At 39.4% G+C, this 18,060-nt stretch overlaps 4 protein-coding genes across 4 annotated transcripts; 2 read left to right on the top strand and 2 right to left on the bottom strand.

The window, feature by feature from the left end:
* Window positions 1-7,289: 7,289 nt before the first annotated feature.
* N7458_009286 (uncharacterized protein) lies at window positions 7,290-8,566 on the top strand (the record flags this gene model as incomplete). Its single annotated transcript, XM_056912668.1, has 3 exons — window positions 7,290-7,365; window positions 7,440-7,553; window positions 8,514-8,566. Coding segments are annotated over 3 exons (243 nt in total), but the record flags the coding sequence as incomplete, so codon positions are not given.
* A 1,959-nt stretch (window positions 8,567-10,525) lies between these two features.
* N7458_009285 (aldo/keto reductase family protein) lies at window positions 10,526-11,603 on the top strand (the record flags this gene model as incomplete). The annotated part of the gene is made up of 2 exons (XM_056912667.1): window positions 10,526-10,583; window positions 10,648-11,603. 2 exons carry the CDS (start codon window positions 10,526-10,528, stop codon window positions 11,601-11,603), a joined length of 1,014 nt encoding a protein of 337 aa, XP_056761516.1.
* An 855-nt stretch (window positions 11,604-12,458) lies between these two features.
* On the bottom strand, window positions 12,459-13,339 carry N7458_009284 (SDR family NAD(P)-dependent oxidoreductase; the record flags this gene model as incomplete). The annotated part of the gene is given in 2 exon segments (XM_056912666.1): window positions 12,459-12,669; window positions 12,681-13,339. The coding sequence occupies 2 exon segments, from the start codon at window positions 13,337-13,339 to the stop codon at window positions 12,459-12,461; spliced, it is 870 nt and encodes a 289-aa protein (XP_056761515.1).
* A 1,021-nt stretch (window positions 13,340-14,360) lies between these two features.
* N7458_009283 (transcriptional regulator family TF) lies at window positions 14,361-14,650 on the bottom strand (the record flags this gene model as incomplete). The annotated part of the gene is made up of 2 exons (XM_056912665.1): window positions 14,361-14,401; window positions 14,449-14,650. 2 exons carry the CDS (start codon window positions 14,648-14,650, stop codon window positions 14,361-14,363), a joined length of 243 nt encoding a protein of 80 aa, XP_056761514.1.
* Between the last annotated feature and the right edge of the window lie 3,410 nt (window positions 14,651-18,060).

Below are 18,060 nucleotides of genomic sequence, written 5' to 3'. Positions count from 1 at the left end.
TTATCAAGAAGATTAAATTTAGTAGTAATCTTTTCGATATAGGCTGCCTGACTAAGCTATATTTTTCTCTTCGGACGATCTCTAATAACGCGAATCCTAATAAATTAAGTAAGTTCACTACAATCCTTTATCTTAAATCGCTATAAGAGAAGGTCTTTAATCTAGTAAGCGTATAAACTCTTACTTTTATAGTAGGCTGCTAGAAAATCGTTAACGAATACTATAATCACTATATGATTGTTAGTATAAAGAGTAGGGTTATTAGGACACGGTCGAAATCTAAGTAAGAGGAGTAGTTCTTTAATATTATTCTCCTATCTCTTGCTAGTAATTCGTAGGCTATATACTACCTTATATAGGCGAAGTACTATCGATTTTCTTCCTAATCCCGGTAGATATAGGTAATACACTTCTTCTTTAAGTATACTATTTAGAAAAGCGTTAACTATATCTATCTAGAAGGTCTTAAGATCGAATCGCGTGATAATCGCGATTAATATACGGAAGGTTCTAGTAGCAAGAGTACTAGTACGCGTATCTTATTTATTAGGGATTTAAGTATCTCCGCGTACGTATAATCTAGCTTTAAAGCGCGTAAGATAGCCTGATTTATTAGATTTATATATAAAGACCTATCGTATCTTAATAAATTAGTAACATAAGCAATCTAATTAGTCAAGATCTTTGTAATTTACCTAATATATAAACCTGATATAGTTTATACTAATTAGTTTAAATATATATATATTAATAAGTTTGTTGAATTTAACTTACATAGCTTAACGAAATTGTTCTTCGAAAGGGTGACTAGCTAATTAGTTATAGCTAGGTAGTATAGGAGGAATAGTAGAGTTAAGAATTTTTAGTTGTTTTATCTAATAAGACGAGAAGGCTTATAGAAAGGTTATAAGGCTAAAGTAAGGTCTTTTTACCTTATCTTAGTCTCGGCTTATATCGGAATTAGATCGAGGGCGTTTAGTTGGTATAGAAAGAGGTTTATAACTAGAAGGATCGAAGTTTGTATTATTAATCAAGACGAATAGTTACTCCTAAGTTCCTGATTAGTCAGGATTATCGAGAGATTAATCAGAATCGGTAATAGAATCGTCCGATTTTAGATCGAGTAGTAGTATAATTAGTTAATCACTAAGGATTTTGTTAACAGGAGAATCGAGTCGAATATAAGGCAAATCTAAAGCTTGAGAAGGTATAGCAAGATCGAAATCAGCAGTCGTAGTATTACTTCTACCCTCTAGGTCTTACTATACCGAATCTAATTAGTTAATAGTAATTAGAATATCGATATCGTTAAGGATTTGAGAGATTTCTTTATCGTCAAGAGTTCTAATTAGCTAAGAGAGATTAGATTCTTCGTATATACGAATTCTCTAATTAGATAGAGAGGAGTTATAGAATTCTTGCTTATTAAATTAGATGTTACGTGCGCGAATAATACGGCGGTTAGTAGAAATCTAAATACACTAGATATTATATACTTCGTAGCCTACTAGATAGCCGATAGCTGCACGTAGTACTAGCTTAGCTAATCTTAGTAGCTTGTTAATACGTACGTAAGCTTTGTATCTAAAAATTCGTATATTTAAGAGATCAGGCTTTATCTAAACTAATATAGTACTTTATTACTAAGATAGGTAGCAAGGGCTTTATACGGAGATTACTAGTTAATCGATCGATAAGGAATACGGTTTTATATAAAGATAGCAGTTTTAGCTACCTTAGGCTAAAGATAGCTTAGTAGGCCTAAATCGATAGTTATCTACCTAGCTATCTTAGAGATCGATATACCGTATCGCTTAGCGTAGCCGTTTTGGTTAGGTTAATAGGGTAGTATAGTTTCGAGGTTGATACTACGTGATCTTGTATTTTAATTAAAGAATTTAGATAGAGATCTCTTGTTATCTAAATATATTATAAGGACGCGTAGGTTGAATTGGGTTTAGATGAAATTAATTTGTTTATAGAGAGATTATAACGAATCGGTCTTAGAAGAAAGATCTTCTGCTAGTTAATATTTAGTAATAGGGTTAACGGAGTAAGAAAGATATAAGGTTTTAGCTAAAGATAGCTCGAAATAAATAAGATCCTAGTATAGCGATTCGAACGGGCGACTATACTATATAGATAATCGAGAGATTTAGCGGGGCGAATTAGCTAATTTGTAGGTCTTACAGTAGTTAATCGGCGAAGATATATCTCTAACGGAGATATTTAATAAGTGATCTAGTAGATAGGATAAAATCTCTTTACCTACGTAGCCTAGGCGACGATACTATTAGTCAATTGTCCTATTAAGCTGATTCTTCGTATATAACGATAGGGTAATATAATTAGCGATTAGTTCGCTAGTGATCGCTGATTCGTCCTACTTAATTAGGTAAATGCCTAATTTTAGATTCAATTTGCAGATAGGTATTCCGTCTTCTTCTTCTAGTAGATTCTTTCTACCGTTTAGATAGATTCCTACGCTAGTAGTACGTTCTACAGAGATTAGGTTAATATAGAATCTAGGGTAGTAAGCAACTTGCTTCAAGGGAAAAGCGGTGCCGTCAAGAGACTTTGTTAGGGTGACTTTAAGGTCTCCGTAGCCGAGGATAGTAGTTTCGGTATTTCTAACTATGACTAAGGACACGATAGACCTATAGTTTTATAGTAGAGATCTGTTATTCGTGATATGAATTAAGGCTCCGGTATTATAGCACTAGGCATTACTTCGCTTAGCAGGGATCCTGATTGTGCTTATAGCTAACCGGTTATCTTCTCGAAAGAGAGTTTTAGCTTCCTTCTTCGGAATATAGGCTGAAAATATATCTCGATCTCTAGCTAGATCTTAATCTCTAGCTAGATCTTGATCTCTAGCTAGATCTTTATCTCTAGCTAGATCTGATTTATTAGAGTCGTTTAATTAATATCTCTTAATCGTATAATTATATACGGTTTTAAAGGTATATAACGATTCGTATAGGTCTTTAAAGATCTTCTCGATTACCTGATCTAGCTTCTAACCCTTTAGTCTAACCTTCGGGTTAATATATCGGTACTTATCGAATTTATGCTTAAATCCGTAAGGGCAATTTCGATTAGTAGGCGGCTTTATAATATTCGACTTATCCTCTATATCTCGTCCCTAATAGGTAGGATAGGTAATTAGTCGCCTAGCAGAAGAGCTAATTGGCCGGTATTAGTTAATAAATAGGTTAACTAATTCTATCAGGGTAGGCTTCTTTAAGCCCTAGAGGATTGTATTATACTAAAAGGTATAGAAACCTTAATCGCTAAGTTAAATCGTCTCTAAGAAATCATATACTAGAGATAGTAGGTCTTTAAAGTAGGTAATTCCGGCTTTCTCGCCTTCTAATTAGCTAATAATCTACTTCTATCCCTATATAGCAAGATAAGACGATTTAGTTAGTAGCGTTTAGCGTTTAATTCTATCCTAATTATATTAGATTTATCGGTTCTTTAATTAGTCAGATAGTACGAATATAGCTCGAAGTTTGATAATAGCTTTATATACTAATAGGCTATTAACAATCTACCGTCCTTCTAATATAAGAGATAATCGAATACCTTGTTTAAGAGATTCGATAGATCGAAGGTAGCGAAGATAGTCTGATCTTGATGATTTATACTCACTTAGCAATATCCTATAGATAGCTAATTAGTCGGATATAAGATTAATTAGTCGTGTAGGAACGTTAGTAGGATCTTTAGTAAGATTAGCGAATTAAGGTTTTATAGGTTCTTGCGGCGGGGTAGCAGGATCGGATTAGTCTAGATTAATATACTTCTATACACTATTCGCTAGTACGTAGTCTTTAATAGCGGTGATCTAGGGTACCTAGTATACGTAGGTTTTAAGTAGGTAATTGAGCTAGGTAGCTCGTAGATCGGGTAAATCTATCACTTTTAAGACGAAAGTGAGAGATAGATAAGATAAAAGTAAGATAAGGAAAGATTGATTAACTAGTTAGAGGCCTTAGCAGAAGCTCGGGCTTATAACTAATAGATTTTAAATAGTAATTATAAAATCCGATTGCATACAAAAGGATATGTGTGTTATAAGCAGGTGAAGAAAGACTATTATGAGAGAAATAGAGGTCGGCTAATTAGACTAAAAGAAGAGTATGATTAGGTATGCTAAAGAAATCTACTCATGAATCAAAAGAGATGTCAAACTTGTTCTATTTAGATAGGAAAACAGACAGAATTTATAATATAAGGTACATAGTAAATATCACGTGAAGGAATCAAGAATATCCGAGGTTATCTTGGAGTGTTGAGCAGTCTCCGGCTAATATAGGCAGTTCAATGCGAGATCGTTGAGGATCAATATAAATCAATGTGGTAGATATGGAGGTGTTTCTTCCGGGGAAAAGATGGCGGCGGCTTAGTCATCTGCGGGAAGATCCCACATAAGTTGACAGATACTAAATTTTTCAGTATATATATACTTAATATATTAATTCCTAATTGTAGGATATAGAGTATATTAGTTAATTTATAGACTAGATTATTATTCGTCTAGAAGATAATATCTCTAGCAAGATCGATAGATAATCTTTGTGTATTTCCCTATATAATAGTTTTATTAGTTTTATATACACTATCAAACAAATCTAATTTAGATACTATATATATAGTAGCAGCTATATTAATAATAAAAATCACTTTTATAGTAGAAAGATCTAAATTTATTAGATTATATATACTTTCTATAGTGATATTAGAATTAGTTTCTTAGTTTGTTTTGATAGGTAGATAAATTACCTAATCGGTTTTATACGAGAAGTTATCGTAGAGTAAGAGACTTCTTAGTGTATTCACTATAGATTTATTACTTAGATTTAAGTAGTCTCTTATTAGGTTTTGATTATCAAAAATTAGTAGGCTATACCTAATTAGCTATACCTCTATTATAGGTATATCATAGTTAATTCGACTAATCGGTGTATAATAGATATCACTGTTAAGATTAATTAGATTACTAGCTAATAGGCTAGTAGGTAGTAGGTTACTAGCCGAAGTTTCTTGATTTTCACCTTCTACGGGGTAATTAGTCACATAACTAGTAATATAGATTTCTTCCTCGTTAGATTGCTTATTCTTATTAAGTATCGCTATAATTATCCTCTTTTATTTATTAATCTTTTAATAATCGATTTAATTAGATCTAGGCTAATTTACCCTAGATATCTAATTAGCTAGTCTGCTAGAAGGATATAGATACTAGCAATCTACTACTATATAGCTTCGTATATTATAATACGTATAGTATTTGCTAGAATTTAATAGTTTTTTCTATAGGTTTTTGCTAATTCGACGATTTTGATTAGCCTAACGATTTAAACAGTGATTTACCTAATATTTAGGCTTGCGATTAGCCTAATATTTGCTTTAATAATTAATTTAACAATTACTTTAACGATTACTTTAACTATTAGCTATAAAGATTTGCTCGCTTATTTATATATAACTACGCGATTCGTTAATTAGATTAGCGAATAGCGATTTAATCGAATAGGAATTAGAATCTCTACGAAGAGATTAAATGATATTTTAAACAATCGGTATATAACTTTAATCGAGATTATTCAAGACCTATACGAAGACGATTTACTTAGGAAATCGATTCCTAGGCTTACTAATTCGATTAGCAGGCGCCTTATCTTAGTAAGATAGTTATATATACTATCGAAATCGCCTAATTAGCTGTTGAATAGGCTCTTTAATATAAGGAATTCGGTAGTAAATCCTTTTAGTCGATATTAAGTAGCTAAGGTAATCTATACTTAGTAGGCCGATATAGTATCTCCTAGCTAAAAAAGTAGGCTATCTTTATATAATAGCTTAATTAATAATAGAGCGTCTCGATTAATCTAATTAATAGTTTTGAATTTATTAGATAGAATAACTAGCTTATTTTAGCCTATCTTAGAGATAGTAGGGCTAGTAGATCTTCTAGGTCTACTAGATCTTCTTCCTAACTAAATCTTAGTATTTCTATAATTAGGCGATCTTTAATTAGGTAGTAGAGTAATTACTTTTTTATAAGACTAGTATTAATTAGGAATCTAGCCTTACTAAATAGTAGGAAGCTTTATATAATTATATTAGATTATATTAATAAGTCTCTCTTGATTAAGAATCGCCTTAATTCGGATAGACTAGGTAATATAATTTCCTTCTCCTTTAAGAGGATCGATATTATATTTGTTAATTATCTTGAGTTCCAAAAACTTGATTGAATATTTAAAAAATAATTGTTTTTGTCAAGAAAGTCGAGATTTCTTAGTATTTCGTATAGAGAAGTAGACGCGACTAGTAAAAATCGAGTATAAATTTTTGAAAATAAGAAGTTAGAGGAGCTTTTTGTTTCTCTTTAAGAGAGAGAAGTTTCTCTTAAAAGTAAGGGATTCTTCGTTGAAGATAGAAGATTGAAGAAGTGGTATAAGCCGAATTAAAGTAGGATCAATTCGGGCTTATAACCTGTGAGCAAGCAATACTACGCAGGTTAGGTAGAGAGGAAGTAAGATTAATTAATCTTCTTCCTTTAATTGAATAGGAAGGATAAAATCAATTCGGCTTAGAATTATAAAGATAAGAGAAAAGTAAAGTAGGACTAAAGCTTGGTTAATTATATTGAATCTTTCTTGTATATATTATCATTATTATTTTGGTAGAGAATACAGGGCATATTTATAACCAACTTGTCTCTTGTATGTGATCGTTCTAGGTGATGTATAATGATCTTATATAGACAGATCTAGATATATAGTGATCTTATATAGTAGCTGTTTGATCGGTGGTTGCTTAATTATACGATGTTATTGACTGTAGTGATGATATAGATCGTATACTATTGTATACGTCTTACTTGATGTTATTAACCGTAGTGATGATGTAGATCGTATACTGTTGTATACGTCTTACTTGATGTCATTGACCGCAGTGATGATGGTATAGCATAAAGCTTATAGAGATTTAGCCATCTTGTATAGGCCTTATGAATCTGGCTTGATATGCTGCATGACGGTTTAGGCATCTTGCCCTATATCTCACAACCTTTAAGAGAGTTAAAGGAGAGGAGGTCCTAATATCCGTAGAATAGCTTCCTCGCTTATATATCTAGGATAGTTATAACGAGCTTCTATTACTACTTAATCTAGCTCTAGACGATATACCCGTTTTTCGGTAGACTAAGCGAAACTTATAAGGAATCGGGATTTCGACCGATAAATATTTACCTTACTTAACTCTACTTCCCTAGGTTAAAAGTATTAGTACTATTACTAGCTTCCGATAAGTTACCCGTCCTTATAGCCTTCGATACGGGGCTAGGAAGGCGTTAGATAATAGTAGTAATTATATTCCTACGTAATCCTTATATAAATTCTCGGGACTAACTACCTATATATTAGGAGCTATAAGTAACTCACTTCGTAATCTAATTATATACTACGCCGATACTCGCACTTTTCTGAAGTATTACCTCGATCGACGGATAGATAAGAATATTCCTACTATTATCCGAGGTCTAAATCTAGATAACGATATTATATATATAGCTTATTGAATAAGCCGGACTATTAACCCTAACTGCCTATAAGAATTAACGACCGCCTAAGCCTCCTTAGTTAATAAATAGCCTAAAATTGCTATCCTTATCTAGTATCGCGATATACTTCGCTAATAACTAGGCCGTCTACTCTTATAGTACTAGGGAAGTCCGAAATACAAAAGCTATTAAAATGTGAGATATAGGGCAAGATGCCTAAACCGTCATGCAGTATATCAAGCCAGATTCATAAGGCCTATACAGGATGGCTGAATCTCTATAAGCTTTATGCTATACCATCATCACTACGGTTAATGACATCAAGTAAGACGTATACAACAGTATACGATCTACATCATCACTGCGGTAAATGACATCAAGTAAGACGTATACAACAGTATACGATCTACATCATCACTGCGGTCAATGACATCGTACAATCAAGCAACCACCGATTAAACAGCTACTGCATGAGATCACTATGCATCTAGATCTGTCTGCATGAGATCATCATGCATCATCTAGAACGATCACATGCAAGAGACAAGTTGATTATAAATATGCCCTGCATTCTCTACCAAAATAAAAAATCATGTTAATCATAAGACATACAAGCAAGATTCAATACAATCAACCAAGCTTCAGTCCTACCTCACTCTTCTCTTATTTTTATCTTTATAATTCTAAGCCGAATTGATTTTATCCTTCCTATTCAATCAAGAGGAAGAAAGATCAATCGATCTTATTTAATCATCTTTAATTTATCTTCCTCTTTACCAACCTGCGCAGCATCGCTTGCTCACATAAAAGCTAAACTAGGAGATTTATAGTATAAGGGAACAGGCTAGAAGTATATTACTATCGTAGCTTTAGTAGAAATATAATCAAGAGCAGCCTATATTAGAAGTATAGCGGTAGCTTTCCGAGACAAAACTAGCTAAATCGGTGACGGTAAAACTACGATACACGGAGGAGCTACCCGAGCCTTAGAAATATTTGATTAAGCGTCTTTTAACTCTCCTATCGCCGATATTAGACTAAGAAATATATCGACGTACTAAAGCTATTAATGCTATTACTGCTTACTGTTAATTTGAGGAAGGTATTACATACCGTTTGCCACAGAATAAAAGAGTTAAAAGCTATATAGCCGAGAGCGGTTACGTCGATAATCAGAAGCCAGAAAGCGAAACGACTAAGGTCTAGACTAAATCGGCAAGCCTACTCGAAAATGCTATTCGATCTGTCACAAACGACCATCGACCCTTGTTTTGTTTTATATATATAGGACAGCAAAACCTAGCCCTCAAGAAGCGGGTACAACAATTCTCATCGTATAGAGATGTTTCGAAACATATCAAGCGAAAGTATTTACAGAACCTTGCGTCAAGCACTGTTATTGCATGTAATGTTTGCGATACAAAGTTTGCGGAAGTCATGCACTTTCAGCGGCATGCTAGTGATTCTCACTCGACTGTGACGGGACCTCTATAGAGCACAGCCTCCCAGTAATGACTCATTTTGTTGGCTTTAATGCATAAACTTTATTAGATCTTTGAATTCACCTTCATACGACCGGTTTTAAATGTACCGAAGTAACAGTAGCAGCAGCAGGAGGAGGAAGATCTAGCCACCTATACTTTTCGAATCTTATCGCAGAACGCGATGTTCTGCGGTGACTGTGGCGAGGAGAGAACTTCGATTAACCAGATGACATCATTGTTTATAATTTGGCAACAAGGAAAGAACTGGGCCTATCTTTCTTGTTGGACTACCCGCTTCGCTGCTGAGGGCCAGGGTGGAGCAAGATGTTATGGCACCAATCCGTGTGAGGCTTAGTGCCGCAGTCCATCACGTGACGACACGGTATATGCTATATAAGATGGGTGTCGACTTAGTGTGTTTCGAGGCCTAGATATCGAAGCAGGCGATTTTAATCTAGTGATACGGCATTCCCTCTCCTAGGATGGGCCAGTGCTTCTTCACTTGAAGATAATTGATTTATCGCGAGCACATCAAGCTCAACGTCTTCTGTATCCTTATGAGATTTTAAACGAGTCACGAGGTCTTCGGAGAATTCATCACTGTAATACCTTAGTGCTGTGATATGTATGCATCACTCTGAAAAGTTTGCACCTACGAAAAGCCACTGAAACTCTCAAAGTTCTCTAGACTCTCGCCTCCGTTGCCTCTGACGAATTCTTTGATCCCGCGAAAGAGACAGTTAATTCGTAATTTTAGAGTCTGCCGGATTGGAAGACAACATATTGACATTTTCGGGTGCTACGCCTTCGTAGCATTCAACCTGTCGGGAAATCGAATCGGTTAGATGAGTTGAAAGGACACGGTTTTAAAAGGTGCCAACTTAGAATCCAACGTCGATTTATCATGCAAATCCAACAGTTACATACGTGACGTGTTATGCTATGAAAACCGGAGATAAAACCGAAGTGCAGGGCAGACCCGGTTTTAACTCTGGGCTAACCATCCCGCAGACCTGGGCCTTTCACTTTACACTGAATCCGCAATTCAACGGCTAGAGTACACCAAATTTTGGGAGCAGGTACGGAGTGGATTGCGTCCAAGATGAGGACCTGAAAGAGCAATGTGGCAACTGATTGACTTTTAACAATACCCACTTTGTTAATTCCGAGATTCTCATCCACGGACCACGTAGCGCCGCAAAGCCCGGATAATCCCCGTGCCAAATTTGCGTAACTGCTCACCCGCAGCCAATTGGAAGACATCTTTAACTTAACCCTCACCAAAGACAGGATTAGACCCGTTGGTGTCTGTTGCAACACGTCATCACCTTCGGACATACAGGCTTGCTAGGTGAACTGGCTGTTACGGTAGGGCAACCCTTCTAAAGGTATAAATGGCATGTCAGCCTCAGCCAGCGTTGGGTCTTGAAGATTTACATACCATTCCCTCTTCATAATCAACAAAATGCCTACTATGAGCAGCATGAAAGTCGTTCTTGGGACCATGACTATCGGCAGGCCGGGTTAGCTTTATATTTCCTGCATTGAATCTTCCATCTTCAAAATAAACTAATAGTGTTCTTCCAGGCCTTGAGGGTGCTCGAGTCCACACTCTGGACGACCTATCCGCAATGCTTGATCTTTTCCAAGGACACGGCCATTCGGAAGTCGATACCTCGCGTGTCTACACAGCAGGCTCATCAGAGGAGTACCTCGGCAACTCTCACTGGCAAAGTCGCGGTCTAAAGATGCAGACAAAGGTCTATCCAACAGCAGGGAAGGATTTGGACAGCCTCACCCCCGAAGAATATACACATTCACCGGAGGATGTACGGAGAAGTCTGATGAGCAGTCTCAATGCGCTCAAGGCTGATAAAATTGACATCTTTTATCTGCACGCGCCCGATCGAAATATTCCATTCGAAGTCACTCTACGCGAGGTAAATCAACTCTACCAGGAAGGCCGCTTTGCCCGCTTCGGAATCAGCAACTTTATGTCTTGGGAAGTCGCTGAGATCTGCGAAATATGTTCCAACCACAACTGGGTGAAGCCTAGTGTCTACCAGGGAATATACAATGCCCTGCATCGCGCTATCGAGCCTGAACTCATCCCTTGTCTCCGTCGCTATGGTATCTCCCTGTATGCGTTCCAGCCACTGGCAGGTGGATTTCTCACCGATAGGTACCAGCGTGATACGAAGGAATTTGTTGAGGGTTCACGATTTGACCCCAAGCGGTGGCAAGGACGGGCGCAGCAGGGGCGGTATTGGAATGAAGCATACTTCGATGCTTTAGATATTATACGTCCTGTGGCGAAGAGGCACGGGCTCACAGAGTCAGAGTGCGCTTTCAGGTGGCTATCCCATCATTGTGGGTTGAAGAAGGAGCTAGGCGATGCCATCCTGGTTGGCGCCAGCAGTTTGGCCCAGCTTGAGGCAAATCTGGTGGAGTTGGAAAAGGGGCCGCTGCCAGAGGAGGTTGTGCAAGCACTAGATGATGGATGGCTGCAGGTCAGGGGAGGTGTCTTCAAGTACTGGCACTAAGGCGAAACAATATGAAAATAAAACATGCTTTCATCAAGTCTGCCATATTGCTGAAGACCTTTTTTATTAAAAAAAAATGAGGTCATTCCATAAAACAGCCCGGGATAATTGCTGGCTTGTAGGCCATGCGGTTCAAAGAAGCAGCGCATCACATGAAAAATTGCATATTGTCATTTAAAAAGGGAAATTAGCTATCATACTTGAAAGCTATTTTCGTAACTATCAAAACCTAGTCATTTGAGGAACCTCCTTTTCGGAATTTTGTTCGCAGCCCCGAGTGAAATTTGCTGAATTTTCCGTTCCTCCGGTTCTTCGACATCTTCAGTAATCTTGGTTGTCTATGACTCGATTCTCATCGAAATGAATGTACATGTGGGTCGATTTGCACTCAGACAGATTTCATCATACCATAACTCCACTATGGCCACACCAATGCAACCTGCTTACGCGCTAGAGATTAGCGTTCCGAAGATTGTTCAAGCTCTAATCGATACCGACCTGGTAATTATCCATAATATTGTCGGTCTAGTCATATCCGGTTACCCGATTAATAGGCCTGTAATACGGTACATGCCCATTCCTATCTGAGTACGTAGAGTTATATGCATCAAGGAATGAGTCAAAATGAAGTCTCCTTGATCCATATGGACGGTATCTGCATATTCTTAACGTGTGTGATACTGGCCAAAGTATTAATTTCCGGACAAGATTGTATATCTACAAGTCTGGGAACCGTTCAATTGAATATATTGCATTGAACCGATCTACATACGACGAGTCAATCAGATAATGAGATGGAGTTTCCTCATTGTCTACGTAATAATGGCACAAACTCTCGTCCTAAAACAGGCGTCTTCAATCCTTCCGTGGCCATCCATTCAATACCATAGTCAACATTTCTCCACCTTCGAGCTCCCTCTTTCTGGCCTTCAACTCTTCCACGTCCCAATTACTCCAGATAACTTTCCCCTTCAGGAAAGCCGCCTCGGGACTAGCAGCCCACACCATGAAATGACCTGGCAAGTCGAGGTTATCAAATGGGATAGAATTATCACTCCCCAGCCCCCTTTCGCAGACTTGACATTCATATCCGTTGCTAGATAACCCGGATGCACATTCATGACACGAATATCCGGGTTTTCCGCCTGCACCGCCTCAAAAAATTTCAGCGCCGCGGTCTTGCTCGTCTGATAACCTGAATAGTTAACCATTGAGGGGAGATGGACGGCGCCGGTGGTGACGTGGATAAGCACCGCATTAGATGGCGCGGCGGTTGCGAGAAATGCTTGCGTAGTGACAAGATTGCCCACGACATTGGTGGTCAATCCCTGCGCGAAGTCGGACACGATCATGTCCTTGATTTGCACCGTGTCGGGCAGGAACGCTGCGTTCGAGACGAAGATATCAATGGGCCCGAACGTTGCTCTGGTGCCGTGGAAGGCAGCGTTGACAGCAGAGACATCGGTGATGTCCGCCACAAAAATCAGGACCTTCAGCCCGCTATGTGTAGATTCGAGAGTTGACTTGGTCTTCAGAAGCGTTGAATTGGTCCGTCCGAGAAGGACAATCTGCTTGCTTCCCGCAACTGCAAATGCTTCAGCAATGCGAGGCCCAATTCCAGATCCTCCGCCAGTGATGAGAATGGTCTTGCCGGCCGCGCTCACAGCTGGTCGGCGGGGATCAATCCCTGCGTAGGGGGCGGTATGGTGTTCTTGAGTGAAGGGTGGGAATCCCATCTTGAGCCGCTCGCAATGAAATTTTGTTTGGCTTAATGTAAATGGTCAGATGTCGAACCATAACTTGACACTTCGCTTTTATACCTGAAAACCCAGCAGCACTTGACCTTTCGATCTAAACTGAATCAAGGAGATAATCCTTTATAACCGTATTATCTCCGTATATATCCATCTTCTAATAGTCGATGACGAAACTTTACGATCCACAATTTTCTTACGTCAAGACCCTTCCTTGCCAAGCATTCTTTCTCTTTGCCTCTGACTAAGCTCATCTGGGTCGAATTAGTTAGTTAACTACGGAGTAGTTAACGTAATTCCCAGCCGATCTGGACACCCGGCCGTCCTGGACACCCCAAAACATCATACAAAATACAATTTCTTAGGTCACAGTATATCAACAACGAGAAGATGGTTTTGTTCGATTTTTTGTAGTATCGCATTTCTGAGCTTTAGAAATAGCATGGCATAACTAAGGTATGCGAAAAATTATTATTTACTCACATTACCAAAAATACGCTCTGGTCTACTGATGCCGATATATATCTTAATGGTGTGAAGCCTTAAAATTCTTACTAACCTGATAAATATCTTTAGAGAGACATCTAGTGATAGGATAAACTTAGACCTAATGCTAAGCCTTCAGTGTTGAAAAATCAAGTCGTAAAATATCGCATTTACTATGGTGTTTTGGGTGTCCAGGACGGCCGGGTGTCCAGATCGGCTGGGAATTACGTTAACTAGTTATCTGTAGCTTTCTGCCTACCCACAACGCTACAGATAACGTTTACCTGAGTGTCTCGGACCACAAGCTCCGCTCATGGCACACCGGTCGCAGCCCATCAAACTTTAACCGTGCTCAAGATAACACTCCCACACGCGCGATCGCTCTGAGACAGGAAGAACCTCACTCTCGCGGGGCTGAGTGCGAAACTTTTGTCGAGTCAGAGCCAGCCTCACTCTAGTTATGTAGATATTGTCTTAAACAGGGAAGTTTGGTCAAACATCAGTTGTTGTTCATTTATCAATCTCGCCGGCCATGTCCTAGCTCCTCCAAAATTTGGCCTGGAGTGGTCAGTTCCTGAGTATCTGATAGGGAAAGCCTGACTTACTCGCGATTGTCCATCGCTTACTCGCTCGTTCTAACGATTCAATGATCGGTTGTACTGTCCCAATGCTGAGACCAAAATAGTTCTCAAGCCAAATAGCCGTGAGCCCTATCTTCTCGAGCAAGAGAACAGCCGCCAAGGGCATTCTCTGCACGTCGAGAATATCGTCCATGGCGGTAATGTCACGGGTGATGCTCATCACCATTTCAATGGCCGCTATGGATGACTCTCGGGTAGAGCACAACCTATTTCTGGATGTATCTGAGCACATCAGCCTCTTCTTATGCAGCTCAATATGAGCTCTATATTCGTTAGTAAGCGAAAAATGAAATAGCTCCTGGCAAACTCACAAAAGAAAGATAATGATCGCTCTATATAGACGCTCGGAATCCTTTGCAGGAGTGCCCAGTATGCCCAGTATTGTTCGTCGGATCAAAGATTCTAGTTCCCATAGATTGCGCTCTGATATTCCCCTGTTTGGACTAGAATAAATTCTAGTTGATTCTAAAACTGTCTCCAGAAAGTAGACAGCTTGAACCTGACTCGCAAAACCTATAGTGGCTGTTCCTATCGATTCAGACAGAGGAGTAACTTCCGGGGCCCATGGACCGACATCGTCCCCAAGCCGGGGTCTCTGGACTAGGAATGTCCGTTCATGCATCTCGTCAAAATGGTAGAACAGCCTGTCGAGGTACTGTAGTAGATCGCCCACCAAACGCGCTTTCTCTCTTCTTCGAAAATAGAGACAGTCTGGTGAAACCCATGCAACCGAAGAGCAAAACTCAAACTGGCACAAGTAGAGAGTGTTATATATGGATCGTGGCTGAAACCATTACCTTGCTCTTATATGGCCAGTAGAAGCCCCGACTGTATAGTGGCTAATTGATCTCGTCGATACGTCTGCAAGACTGAGAACAGGTACCTGCATGTCTCATACAAGGACTGGAGTTCAGTAGACTGGTGCAGTGGTGAGACTGTCGGTAGATTTGCCAGCAAAATGTGAAGAATAACTGACGCAAACTCGGCGCGAGGTGTATCTCGCAACGATGCAGCTCTCTGTGCCAAAAGGATGGGGTGTATAATAGGTAGCCATTGATGCGTACACCGCTCATAACAACCGACCACATCCTCTAATTGGAGATGCGACCTTGCCAAGACTTCGAACAGGTAGGAAGTTAGACAAGTGTCAATGCTTTCATTTAGAGATATGTTGATTATGGGCTTATGAAGGTGATAGTCTGACCCCTCAATACCTGGATTTTGTCGACCAGGAGCATAGAAGCTATTCACGGGCTGCAGAATGTGACTGCTAGTATTTTGCGAGGCGACAAAGCAGCTATACTGACATGTCCCGTTGTTCCTTTAACAAGTTAGTAAGGTAACCCGAAAAATAAAGCCTGACGCAATTACCTGGCACATGTACTGTACTGCAGACCGGTATTAGCCTGTCACATTTACGTTTTCGCAGGGCACACAAAAAGCAAGCATTTGAAGCAATGCTGCTTGTTCGCATGTTAACCGGAATGGCTTGAGAACGGCTGTGGAGCCCAGAAACATGTAATCTAATTTCGACAAAAACGGGATCTTGAAATCGTCAAAGCGCTGGAGGCAAAATTTGAAAGCGGTGAAAGCTATCACGCAGTACTCAGCTCTGACGCTAGTCCGCTAGCGCCGGACTAGCGTCAGAGTGTGGATGATTTATTACACTTTTCAGTGAGAATCACTAAAACATGTTGGAACAACCATCAAAGCAGCGTTCTTGGGCTTTGGCGACTGAACTATGTACAGCCAAGTAAACAATCAGAAATTTCTGGCCTGACTTCTGCAATACCACGCATAGCTCCAAACGCTAAACCACCAGTGGCCACCGCACCGATTCCAATTAGAACCCGTGCGATGTATTCGAAAAAGTCTGAAGTATCGTTCGGGCGTGGATCGGGTTTTTTAACAGTCTGCAATATCGAGCAAAGGAGTGCATCATTCGACTGTCCGTAGCAATGATCGCGGTTACACTAAGTGGCATATTTTTCCTATATTGTGTCCATCTAAGTGGCCTATTTATCATTGTCATAGACTACGCGGGTGCGGCCTGGTGGTACTGGTGGCTGGTTGGGCAGATGACTGAAGGCCGAGCAAGAGTGCGACACATTTTATACTGTGTCTCGGCGATGGTGTTGCTCTTACTGATTATTGCCATCATGGGTACTGCTTGGAAATCATGGGTGATCGCGCTTGATGTATGTCATGCTTGCTTTAGGTCGTTGTTCAGGGAATTCTGACATGAGCAAGGTTCAGTTGTGTATTATCATCATCTGGGCAACATTCCTGCAAACGGCTTCACGATATTCGCCCGATGACAGCATTTGAAAGGGCCGGATGTGGCATCGCTATAACTAGCTGCAGCAACCATCGTAGTTATGTTGGAAGCTGAAATTCTGGTAAATTGTCGGGTGCTATTATCACGAGCCAATAGGACCGTCGAATACTGTGTTCTCCATGTATCTCTTGGATTAGCGAAGATCTTCTTTGTGCTTTTATCTCGTAAAACCAACCTTTTTCATTTAAATGTCGTCCAAACATGTTCGAGCAATGAGTCTTTTCTTGGTTCTAGGCGGCTTTCATATAGCCCAAGGGTTGGAATTATGGAGAGTGAATGACGCTACACAGCTAATATCTCGCGGAGGTTTTAGCCCCCGTGGGAGCGAATGATAGTGGGACAGCTAGCAGGGTATGCGACTTCTTGTCAATAGAAAGGTAGCTACTGCGTTTCATCATATACTAACAATTTGGTCTTGATATCTGGATAGATAATGAGATTGTGATAAAAAATAGAAGCAAAATATAGGTTGGTAATATAGCAAGAGAAAGTAAACTTAGGTGCTTTCAGCAAATTCAAACCAGAAATAATTATCTTCAACAATAAAACGTCCCCGGAGATGGCTGAAATCCTATCTTGGCTCGCCCACGCGGTTCATGTTTCCTTAATTGCCTGAGCCTCCGGAGGAGTGTCTCCCTAAAAAACCGGTACTATTTGACTGCGATTGGGCTTTAGCAACAGAGTTCTGCCTTTTCCGACTGGGTTGTTTAGTCGTGGGGCTAGTTTGCCCTCGAACTTCTTCCCTTAGCTCTTGATTAGTAGTAACATATAATCTCTGCGAGCCCGTAAGCGGAACGACGGAGGTCAAAATAAAGGCATCACTTTCCAAGCAATACAATCTAGGGAAAATAACAAAAAGGTGATCGTTTTAATGCTCTACGCTGATTAGATCTTCACCACCTACCGGAAACTAGAATAGAAAATCCTTATTATAGGCCTAATCGGCAGGATCAAATCCTGTCTTATATTTCTTTGTGGAATTCTAGATAGGACTCTAGACCTCGATTGCCCTATCAACAACATTCTTTATCCTCTCTCTAAGCTTACTATACTAGGTAGTCGAGAGAAGCTTATAGAGATAGTTAGATATAGTTTGAATAATAGATGTCAACTTATGTGGGATCTCCCCGTATGATGACTAAGCCACCACTATTTTTTCCCCGGAAGAAAAACCATGTCCACCACATTGATTTATACTGATCCTCAACGATCTCGCATTGAACTGCCTATATTGGCTG

Source organism: Penicillium daleae (genome assembly GCF_028827525.1).
Source record: "Penicillium daleae strain IBT 16125 chromosome Unknown utg000008l_segment0_segment0, whole genome shotgun sequence".
In the NCBI taxonomy this organism is placed as follows: Eukaryota; Fungi; Ascomycota; class Eurotiomycetes; order Eurotiales; family Aspergillaceae; genus Penicillium; species Penicillium daleae.
The sequence above is the reverse complement of the archived record's forward strand: the minus strand, read 5'-3'. Positions and strand labels throughout refer to the sequence as shown.